Consider the following 10802-nt stretch of genomic DNA (forward strand, 5'->3'; position numbering starts at 1 on the left):
ATACGGTACAGCCCAGCCCGGTACAGGGCACGGCCCGGCCGGCGACACCCGGTACGGGGCACAGCCCGCCCGGTAAACGGTACAGCCCAACCTGGTACAGGGCACGGCCCGGCCGGAGACACCCGGTACACCCGGTACAGGGCACGGCCCGCCCGGAGACACCCGGTACACGGCACGGCCCGGCCGGTACACGGTACAGCCCAGCCCGGTACAGGGCACGGCCCGGCCGGCGACACCCGGTACAGGGCACGGCCCAGCCGGTTCAGGGCACGGTCCTCCTGGTGCCACCCGGTACACCCGGGACAGGGCACGGCCCGGCCGGCGACACCCGGTACAGGGCCTGGCCAGTCCCACGGTACCCGGTACAGGGCACGGCCCGGGGCACGGCCAGTGCCACGATAGCCGGTACGGGGCCCGGCCCCAGGGACTGCCCGAGCCCGGCGCGGCGGCAGCAGGAGGCGGCACACGGGCATCGCGCTGCTCCTTTAATGGTACAAAACGGCGGCGAGGGGCTGGGGGGCACGGTCGGGCCCGGGACAGCGCGGGCTGCGGGGACAGACCCCCGCCCCCGGACCCGCCTGCTGCCACCGGCGGCGGGGGCGAGGGGGGCAAGGCTGCCGCTGCCCTTTGGAAAAAGAACCTGAGCAACAAGGGCAGCACCGGGGACACCTCACCACTCCCCGGGCACCGGCAGCACTCTGCGCACCGGGGGTGGGACAGCACCGGGAAGGCAGCCCCATGCCAACCCCCAGCTCCCGGGACCGGGGATGGAGTGTGGATTGGCAGGGACAGGGTGGATCCATGAGGTCCAGTCCCTGATGTCAGAGGGTCCCACTGGAGCTGGAGGCTGCCCACAATAAATATAAATAAATACAGATTCCAGGCATGGAGCTCACCTGGACTGGACCCCATCCCCGTCTTGCCCCAGGTAGCAGGTGAGCACCCCCCAGGCACAGCCGCAGGGAGCCCACCACTCCCTCTGGAGGCACGGCTGGCCCAGGCCCAGGGGCAGGGCTCTGAGCAAGGAATGTCCCTAAATATCCCCTCCGTGGTCCGCAGGAGAGGCCATCCCTCTCTTCTCCTCCTCCCTGGGGAGGATTGGTCCTTTGGGGCGGAGGGAGACCAGCAGCAGCAGCAGCTTGTCGTGCAGGTCTGGAGAGCCAGGGGCTGGCAGGCGGGCACAGCTGGCAGCTCAGGGCCTCTCCTGGGGACAGGGATGGGGGCCAGCCCTGCAGCCAGCCTAGCCCGTGCTCCTGTGGCCAGCCAGCTCAGCAGTCCATGCTGTCGCTCTCACACCAGGCCGAGGGGCCATCGGTGCCAAAGTATCTGTCTCCAAAGTTACCTGGCAGAGAAAGGGACAAAGTGAAGGGGCAGCAGCACCAGCCCCACCAGAGTCCTGGCAAGGCTGCCCTAGGGTTGCTGGCCCAGCCACGAGCTGCAGCACACCCTGGTCCCCCTCACCAATGCCCGGGATGATGTGGAACTCCTCGTTGACCCGCTTGTCCACAGCGGTGGTGATGATGTGGACGCGGGGAAAGGCGTAGGCCACGGAGTGCACCCCCATCTCCGCCATCAGCAGCGACAGCAGGAAGATCCTGTCCTCCTGCACGTCGTGGTCCTGCGGCACAGGGAGAGGTGAGAGCCCAGCTGGGCCCCCAGGACGCCCTGCCCCACCGCGGCGCGGCGCTCACCAGCAGCACGCGCACGGCCATCATGGCCGCGGCCCCCGTGGACACCGTGCTGTCCATCAGGATCACGTAGTCCTCGCTGATCTCCTTGGGCAGCCGCAGGTAGTGCAGCTGGGGGGGAAGGAAGGGCTTGGTGAGGTGCCAGCGGTGCCCGGCCGCGTGCCAGGCTGCAGCAGCACTCACCTCAGGCTCCCCCGTGTCCAGGTTGGTCTGGATGAGGATCTTGCCCAGGCGGATGTCCTTGCAGACAGCGGTCAGGGCCTGCTCCATGGTCTCACCTGCCCGCAGGATGGACACGCCGGTGATCTGGGAAAGGGGCAGGACACGTGCTGGGTGCTCCTGGTGCGTGCTGAGCCAGGAGCCGTGCTCTCACGGGGAGCAGGGACCGTGTCTCACCCGCTGCCTGTGGAACCGCTTCCCCTCGTACATGGTGCCCTGGGGCGTCTCCACCGTGACCGACTGCAGAAAGGGGAGCACAGAGTGGGGGCAGCCAGAGCCCTGGGACTGGGGGCAGCCAGCAGGGCAGATGGGGTGGGGCTGTGGCTACACCCAGGAGTGGGCACTCACCTTCAGGGGCAGGAAGGACAAGGCATGTTCGATCAGCAGCCGCATCAGGCGCTTGGAGTAGAAGATAAATTCGTCCCTGGTTGTGTCCTTGTTCCTGGGAGGGATGGCACAGGTGAGGTAGGAACAGAGCCCCTGCTGTCCCTGCAGACCACACGTGGGGCTCCAGGGGCCAACGAGCATGGACAGTAGCCCCAGTCTGTGGGAACCAGAGCACTCTTGGAGTGACACAGTCAGTGATCACCAGCACTGCACGGCTCACTGAAACCTCAGCTTCTGTCTTAGACAGGACTACAGAGGCAAGAGAGTGGCTTAGCTACCCTGGGAGGGAGGTGCAGCACCACTTACAGACATCAGAGAGAGCTGGGAGAATGGGGAGTAGGAACAGGTCAGGCAGGACCATCAGCCCTGGGGCAGCACAAACTCAGGAGCAGTGGGTGAGTGTTGGGGAGCCCGGGCAGAACAGGAGCAGAGCCAGGATAGGCTGGGACCCCGCTGTGGAAGGGGACATAGTGCACCTTGGCTGAGCATGCTGGGTGACAGAAAAGAGTTGAACATGTCCCCAGCTCTCCCCTCTACATCCCAAGTCAGAGAAAGCACTGCTAAGAACCAGGTGACTCTGAAATACCCATCGTGTGCCCTTCCCACAGCTCTGATGTACTGAAGGCACTGAGATGTATAACAAATACAAACCAGAACAAAGCTGCCATGGGGCTGCAGTTCCCAGGAAGCCTCTCTCATCCCCCAGAGGGGGAAAAGCCAGCCCTGCATGCAGGGCACTAACCCCACAGCAGAGGGAAAGTAGGTTATTTTTCCTACTGAGAATACCCTGGCCACCAGCCTCGTGGGGAACATGAGGACAAAGAAGTCCCACAGACACCTGCACATTCCCAGATGGAAGAAGTGGAGCTGGCAACACTCCTAAGAGGCAGAAGGACATTGAATATTTTCACTCAGTATTTTAAGACATCATCTGCCATTTCTTACACCTCGGTGGATGACAGACACCCCCACGGAGGCGCCTGGAGGAGGACGAGCAGTCACTGCTGTCCTCGTGTGCTCCTGCAGCCATTCCAGGGTCACTCACAGCTGAGCATCGGCAGTGACCATGGCATACAGGCATTCCCAAACCCCTGGGCACAGCCAGCACCCTCAGGGAAGGCAAAAAAACCAATTCTGGTCTGGAAGACCCTGCCTACAGCTCCCAGAGTGAGCTGTCAGCAAGCACTCACAGGTGGGCTGCACCCACACAGCCACCCACAGCAGCCTGGCAGCAGCACGAGCCAGCAGCCTCCCTGCCGCCCCTGCAGCCTGTTCCTGTCCCAGCCAGCTGTCCCCACTGGGACCCACCCGGCTGTGCTGGCCCCTGGCTGGGTGGGACAGGCCCCACACTGCTCCGGCAGAGGTGCCTCTGTATGGAGGGGCTTAAACCCTGATCACACGTGTGTACGTCACATCCAACCTAACAGTGACACCTCCGGGGATGGGGAACCCCTGGGGAACTCCAGGGCAGACACAACCATGAAACTTCTCCCTGCCCAGGGAGCCAGCAGGGCAGGGGGAAGGGCTGTGCCAGGGAGGGCAGCCTGCACATGCTGGGCAGCAGCAGCTTACCAGGATCCAGCAGTGCCACCATCCCACCCCCTCAGCTGGCAGGGCACAATGTGGGGACATCGCTGTCCCCACTGCAGCCCCCTCACCCCATGGCATCACTGCCTGGGTGAAGCCTGAGGAAACACACTGCTCCTATCCACAGAGGAGGCAGATGAACCTCAGCACACTGGGAGCCTGCAGCTGGCACTCCTGAAAGCTCAGCCTTCCCTAGCATGCCCAGGAGATGACAGAGGGACCAGGAGCATCTGCCTGGGGCCTGATCACAGCATCATCTCTGTGCATAAACTGGACTGTCTGCAGCTGAGAGCCAGCTGGTACAGCCAGGCACCTGTACCTGGGCATGAATGGGTTACAGAACGGTTTGTGTTGGGAGGGACCTTAAAGGTCACCTTGTCCCCCGGCCCTGCCATGGGCAGCCACACCTTCAATCAGAGCAGGTTCCCCCAAACCCTGTCCAGCCTGCCCTTGGGGCAGCCAGCTATCCTGCGCAACCTGCGGCAGAGCCTCACCACCCTCATGAAGAACTCCTGCCCAGTATCCCATGTAATGTGCCCTCTGCAATGGGTACCATTCTCCTCTTCCTCACACTGCATCCTTCATACTCCATCTATTCTCAGCCTCATGACTCAAACTGCAGCTATTCCACTGTGGGACTCATTTTCAGTTTCTGTCTCTCCACAAGAGCAGAAAATTGCTCTAGAGAGTGCTTCCCCAGCTGCCAGCCTGATCTACCACGCTGATGCTCGTGTGCTGCCAGCATCACCCTCCCAGCAGTCAGACTGGGGAGCCCGAGGAGTGGGGCCACAGGGAATGGTGCTGGCCAGCATGCAGGACTGACACCCTAGAGCTGCTCTGGGAAGCACCAGACAGCACCAGGAGAGAGCAGAACGTGGCTCACAGCTCTGCTGTGGTGGTGCTGGCTTGGACACGTCCAGGCACCCAGAAAGGCTGTGCTGTGGGAGCACTGCAGAGCTGCAGCCTGCTGCAGGGGAAGGGTCCCTGCTGATGTGGGGCTGAGCTAGGCAGCCTCCAAAGGTCCCTCCCACCCAAACCACTGCATGAAGTTGGAACTTCAGATGCTGGGAATTTTAAATTTTCTGTGCTGAAAGGCAGACTTGTAAGACAGTACTGTATTTGACTTGAGGTTGTGGAGAAGACTTCTAAAATTAATTAATAGCACTAGGATTATGAGCGTGTAGTTGGCTAGAAGTCTGTAATATTACAGGGTGGAAAACTCAGAGTATGGGGTTTTAGAATATAGAAATAAATATGAAGTAAGATAGAAGTTTTAGAGTAGAAGTTGTTCTTTTTTACTTTTTTCTTCTTTCTTTTTCATAGGTTTGGGCGATGTTTTGTAATTAAACAGAAAAGTCTACATTATAGGTTTGAGAGATTAGTTATTAGGTTAAAAGGAAAATAATCTAAGTGTTATTTTTTAATTAGACAGTTTAGCCTTAAAAGACTTTGTAACAAAAGATAGCTACTTTGTGTTTTGCTAATGAAAGACTGTAGAACTCATAGTTGTGAGGTTGTTTCACTGACAAAATATAATAAACACATGAGTCTAAACATGAAATACATTAATAAAGACAAGAGACAGATCTGCTAAGATGCAATAACTGCACATGGAGGTGCAGGAAATGTGGCTAAAGGTGTGTTTGAGTCTCACCAGCCTGGAGCTCTCTGAGAGCTTGAGAGAAGGGCAGCAGGCAAAAGCAGCACCTCGGGAGCAGAGGGTGACATGTGGTAACCAGCAACAGCCCCATGCCATGCCCAAGTGACACAGAAGCCAACAAGTGCCACCAATTCTCACCAGAAACACATGCTGCCTCGCTGTGCCCTGGCACAGCCAGCCAGCAGAGCTCCTCAGCTCAGAGGTTTGGGAAAGGCACTGGCCCAGCAGGATTCCAGGGGGCAGCTGACAGGCTGAGCCGCTGCTCCTCAGAAATGTGGCACTTTTTATACACCCTCCCCACCACCCCTGGCCCTGCTCCTGCACAGCCACGTGAGGCCAGTGGTGCCAAAGCCCTGCAGCCCCAGGCAAAGCCAACCCACCCCCAAGCAGCCCAGCACAGCCCTGAGCCTCCGGATTAAGGTCATCAAGCACTTGTGGTACAAAGGTGGAGCCACAGCCCGGGGGAGGGACACGGGCACTGGCACAGGGCTCTGCTGGCACACCTCACGTGCCACATCACCTGTCCTACTGCCTTGGAGCCTGTGCTTCCACAGGAGGAAGGAGTCAGGAGAAGGAAAGGCGGTGCCCAGCCTGTATGTGGTCACGAGTATCAGAACATCATAAATTGTTTGGGTTGGAAAAGCCCTTTGAGATCAAGTTCAGCTCCTCCCCCAGCACTGCCAAGGCCACCACTAGCCACACCCTCAAGTGCCACATCCATGTGGTTTCTAAATTCCATCAGGGATGGGGACTCCATCACTACCTGGAGTAGCTGTGCTGAGGCTGGAAAATCCTTTCCTTGAAGAAACTGCTCCCAATATCCAACCTAAATCTCCTCCAGAGCAGCCTGAGGCAGCTTCCTGTTATCCTGTCCCTTTTTCCATGGGAGCAGAGCCTGACCCTCACCTGGCTGCATCCTCCTGTCAGAAGCTATAGAGAATGAGAAGGTCTCCCCTCTCCCAGGGCTCCATTCTCTTCCCCAGCTAAATCCCTTGCCCTGGACACGCTCCCTCAATGTCCCTCTTATCAGGAGGGGCCCAGAACTGTCCCCAAGACTGGAGGTGCCCCAGCAGTGCCCAGCTGGGACAGCCCAGGTGCCACTGGCCTCTTGCCCACCTGGGCTGGTGTTGAGCCACTGCTGACCAACACTCCCCTGGCCTCTCCAGCCCCTCTGCCTCACCCTGGGGTGCTTCATGGGGCTGTTGTGACCCAAGGGAAGGACCTGGCACTTGGCTTTGTTGATCCTCACGCTGATGGTCTCAGCACATCGATCCAGACTGTCCCAATCCCTCTACAGAGCCTTCCTGCTCTCCAGCAGATCCACATCCCACCCCACTTGATATCCTCTGCGAGCTTACTGGAAGTGCACTCAGCCCTCTCAGGTCTCTCACAAGGACATGAGCTGACACCCTTCAAACCAATACACAGGTGCCATAGCAGCCACAGCATGAGAGGCACAGGAGGACCTGAGTGAGCTCAGCATCCCCTCTCTGCTGTGGAGAAACACACCTGGGGCTGTCAGGTTCTGCAGCTGCAAAAACAATGAACCTCTCTGTAATCCTAAAGGCCTCAGTCCTTGACCCTTCACTAACTGATGCTACTGTCACCTGCAAAAAAAGGAGCATCCGAGGGGAAAGAAAAGATCAGGAGTGGTGAAGTCACAGAAGCAGCTGCCCAGGTCCCTTCTCTAAGCTAGCTCTAAACCCAAGTGCCCTGGAAGAGGGGCAGGGGGTACCTTGCTGCCTGCCACCAGCTGCTCCACCTGTGCTCCAGTGAGGAAAGGGCCAACCAGTCCCCTCCCACTGCAGGAAAAGCCTGCCTTTGGCTCAGGAATCACCCAAATGTGCAGATGTGCAGAGGTGTGGTCACCAGAGAAGTGCCCATGGGGCCAGGGCCAGCTCCATTCAGCTATTCTGCTCCAGGCCAACCCCCATGACTGCAGTCCAGGGGCACAGGGGAGAAACTCACACCAGGCCTTGTGGTGTGACCCCACCAAGCAGCCCAGAGCAGGGCCCGGGGCAGGGACGTACCTGATGATGGTGTGCATGCCCCGCACCTGCGGCGTGCTCTCCAGGACGCTCAGAGTCTTTGGCAGGGGCTGTCCTTGGTGGGCGGAGGCCAGGGCTGCCCTGCAGGGAGGAAGGGGCTCAGAGCTGTGCAGCACACGCACACCCACAGCCCTGGGCCCTTGGAGGGACACGGCCCTGCCAAAGGAAGGCTCCAGAAGAACCCCTCTGAAAGGTCAGCACTGTGCTTGGCCTTCCCGCCTGGATCCTGAGGAATGCCCCAAGTCTGGCACCCCAGAGCTGGACTACCCAAAAAGACTGGGGTGAACCTCCCAGACCACACACACTGCTGCTGCAGCCTCTGCAGGGCAGGACATTCCCCTGCACCCTGGGACCGGGCTGTGCACCACAAGGGACAAGGGCTGTCCTGCTCAAAGGGGACATGAACTGCCAGGAACAGCGACCCTGCAGGGCATTTCTCCCACAGAAGTGAGCAGCCCAGGGTAACTCAGGAGCCAGGACAGGAGCAGGGCAGGGAGCTGGCCACATGCATCAGCCACAGTGTGGGACGTGTCACACAGAGCCCAGAGCTGCAGCCACACAAGCCCTAAGGAGCTGACCACAGCCCCTGCAGCACTGGGGAGGAGCAGCTACGCTCAGGCACCTCAGCAAGCTCTGCCAGCAGGGACACGGAGGCAGCAAGACTCGGAATCCAGTGGGGGCCAGCAGCCCCCCAGCCCAGAAGAGGCCCCTCTGCAGCGGCGGGTCCCACGTACCTGACTGTAATCTCGCGCTGGGTGGTGCAGGGGTCACCGGCGCAGCACAGGGGAACAGGAAGGACACCCTGTCAGTCACTCACAGCCACCACCACAGCCCAGTGGCTTCCCACCCTCCTCCCCAGTGCCCACTTCACAGATCTGCTCCCCCAGGCACCATGCTGGGGCCTTTTGAGAAGAGAGGTGATATCAAGACCCCCCCAGGTGCTCCAAGAGCACAGGTCTGTGTGCAGCCACATCCTGCCCTCTGCATGCAAGGCCCTTCTCCTCCCAGCCCTGGCTCACCTTTTCCAGCTGGCTGTGCACGTGCTGCACAATGAGGTCCAGCGCCACAAAGTTTTCCCCACCTGAGGGTGAAGCAGAGGAGGCAGGTGGGGAAAACCCTAACCCCCTGCCCCACAACACCCGCTCCCCACGCCAGGCTCGGCTCTGGCCTCACCCCTGGGCACCACGATGTCGGCAACCTGCACGGTGGGCTCGATGTACTGCTCGAAGGCCGGCTTCACAAACTTGTTGTACTGCTTGATGACGCCCGCGACGTCGCGCCCGCGCTCCATGATGTCGCGCTGCAGCCGCCGCACCAGGCGGATGTCGGAGTCCGTGTCCACAAACACCTTCATGTCCAGCAGCTGGAAAACTGGGAGGGGTGAGCACCCCCTATGCAGCTCTCACCGTACCTGCGTTACTCCCCTGCACCGCCCCGCAGTGGCACCCGGCATGACCTCCCCTGAGGGCTCTGACACCTCCCCAGCAAGCGCAGGGACCTGTCCCTGCACAGCCCCACTGCTGCAGTGACACCCGGCATCACCTCCCCTGAGGGCTCTGACACCTCCCCAGCAAGCGCAGGGACCTGTCCCTGCACAGCCCCACTGCTGCAGTGGCACCCAGGCCAGCGCCTGTCCTGCTGCAGCACATCCCCTCCGGGCCAGCGGCCACCTGAGGCAGCGATACCTTGAGCAGCTCCTTGTTGGCGAAGGCCAGGATCCCCTCAAACACGATGACGTTGGCCCCATACACTGTTTTCTGCAGGCAGACAGGATCTGGGTTTGTCCTGTTTCTCTCACACGCCACAGCAGCACCAACACTGACACGCAGACAGGGCACTGACCCCCCTGGGGTATCACCACTGTGCTGGGGCTCCCCATAACTGTCCTGCAGCACCCAATGCCTTGGAGCCAGTTGATCCCTGTGCATGATGCTCCAGGCCAGGACAGACCCTGAACCTTGCTCTAGATCCCAAGCCTCTGCTCACTGCTATCCTCCCAGCACCTCTCTATCTGCTATCCTCCTCACCTCATATCAGCACTGGCCTGTTTGCACATCCACCCACAGTCTCTCCCGAATGAGTCCCCCACTCCTGATGACCCCAGCTGTCCCCTCCCTTCAGCCCTCCAGGGCCCAGAGGGGTTCACCCCAAGCCTCTGCTCACTGCTATCGTCCCAGCACCTCTCCACACTGAGTCCCTCCCTCATATCTGCAGTGCCCTGTTTGCACATCCACCCACAGTCTCTCCCGAATGAGTCCCCCACTCCTGATGACCCCAGCTGTCCCCTCCCTTCAGCCCTCCAGGCCCTGCAGAGGCATTCCCCCTTCCCGGGACCCTGAGCCAGGCCCAGCCCGACCCCTGGCACCCACCCACTCGCGGCGCCGGCTGTGCGTGGTGAAGTCGTACACCGGCACCTTCACGCTCTTGCCCTTCTTGAGCTTGCGCAGGACACTGACGAGCAGCTCGAAGTCAAAGGCATCGGGGTGGTCGAAGTTGTAGTCGCTGCGGGCTGCCAGCGCCTGCTGCCCCTCATCCAGCACCTGCAGGCACCGGCGGCGCTCAGCACCGCGCCGGACACCGGGACACCCAGCACCGCGCCGGATCCCGGCACCCACGGGCGCCAGCCCTGCTCAGAGCCGCGCCCGCTCCCTGCACCGCGAGCACCGGCAGCGCCCGGCGGCACAGCGGAACCGCGGGCGCGGCACGGCTCAGCGCTGCGCCGCCCGCACCTTGTAGAAGGAGTCCATGGAGAGCAGCACGACCCAGGGCACGTCCAGCGCCTCGATGATCCGCGTCGCCACCGTGGTCTTGCCCGAGGCGCTGCCGCCGCACAGGCCTGCGGGGAGCGGCGGGGCGGCGCCCCGGCCCGGATCCGTCACGGCCCCGGATCCGGCTCCGGTTCCAGCCCGGTCCCGGTCCCGGTCCCGGTCCCAGCCCCTCCCTGGCCGACCCTCGGGCCTCGTCCCACCACTTCCGACCCTGGCCCCGGCCCGGCCTCCATCCCCTCCCCGGCCCGTCTCGGCTCCATCGCCATCCCCGGCCCGGCCCCGTCCCGCCGCTCACCGATGACAAAGGCCTCATCCACGGGCGCGCCGGTCTCGCTGTACCACGGCGGCCGCCCGGCCGTGTAGATAGTCCGTTTGCTGGTGCGCAGCAGCGGCGGCTCCGGCTTGCACTGGCTGGCGGTGCGGCGCCGCGGGGCCGGGGCGGGCG

At 61.4% G+C, this 10802-nt stretch overlaps 1 protein-coding gene across 1 annotated transcript; it reads right to left on the reverse strand.

The window, feature by feature from the left end:
- Nucleotides 1–472: 472 nt before the first annotated feature.
- LOC120502863 (uridine-cytidine kinase-like 1) lies at nt 473–10788 on the reverse strand. Its single transcript, XM_039710804.1, has 14 exons — nt 10653–10788; nt 10319–10425; nt 9959–10129; nt 9275–9346; nt 8763–8952; nt 8609–8670; nt 8324–8340; nt 7572–7670; nt 2256–2349; nt 2085–2147; nt 1872–1994; nt 1692–1799; nt 1462–1618; nt 473–1342 (listed from the first exon to the last, which is right to left on the reverse strand). Exons 2-14 carry the CDS (start codon nt 10334–10336, stop codon nt 1269–1271), a joined length of 1248 nt encoding a protein of 415 aa, XP_039566738.1. The 5' UTR covers nt 10337–10425; nt 10653–10788; the 3' UTR covers nt 473–1268.
- Between the last annotated feature and the right edge of the window lie 14 nt (nt 10789–10802).

Source organism: Passer montanus, unplaced genomic scaffold (genome assembly GCF_014805655.1).
Source record: "Passer montanus isolate IOZ18808 unplaced genomic scaffold, ASM1480565v1 scaffold232, whole genome shotgun sequence".
Lineage (NCBI taxonomy): Eukaryota > Metazoa > Chordata > Aves > Passeriformes > Passeridae > Passer > Passer montanus.

Excerpts from the sequence above, each read along its gene's own strand:
- LOC120502863 (XM_039710804.1), bottom strand. Across the intron at positions 8,671-8,762 it reads CGACATCGTGGTGCCCAGGG|GTGGGGAAAACTTTGTGGCG; the intron begins GTGAGGCCAGAG and ends CTTCACCCTCAG. Across the intron at positions 1,343-1,461 it reads CCACATCATCCCGGGCATTG|GTAACTTTGGAGACAGATAC; the intron begins GTGAGGGGGACC and ends TTTCTCTGCCAG.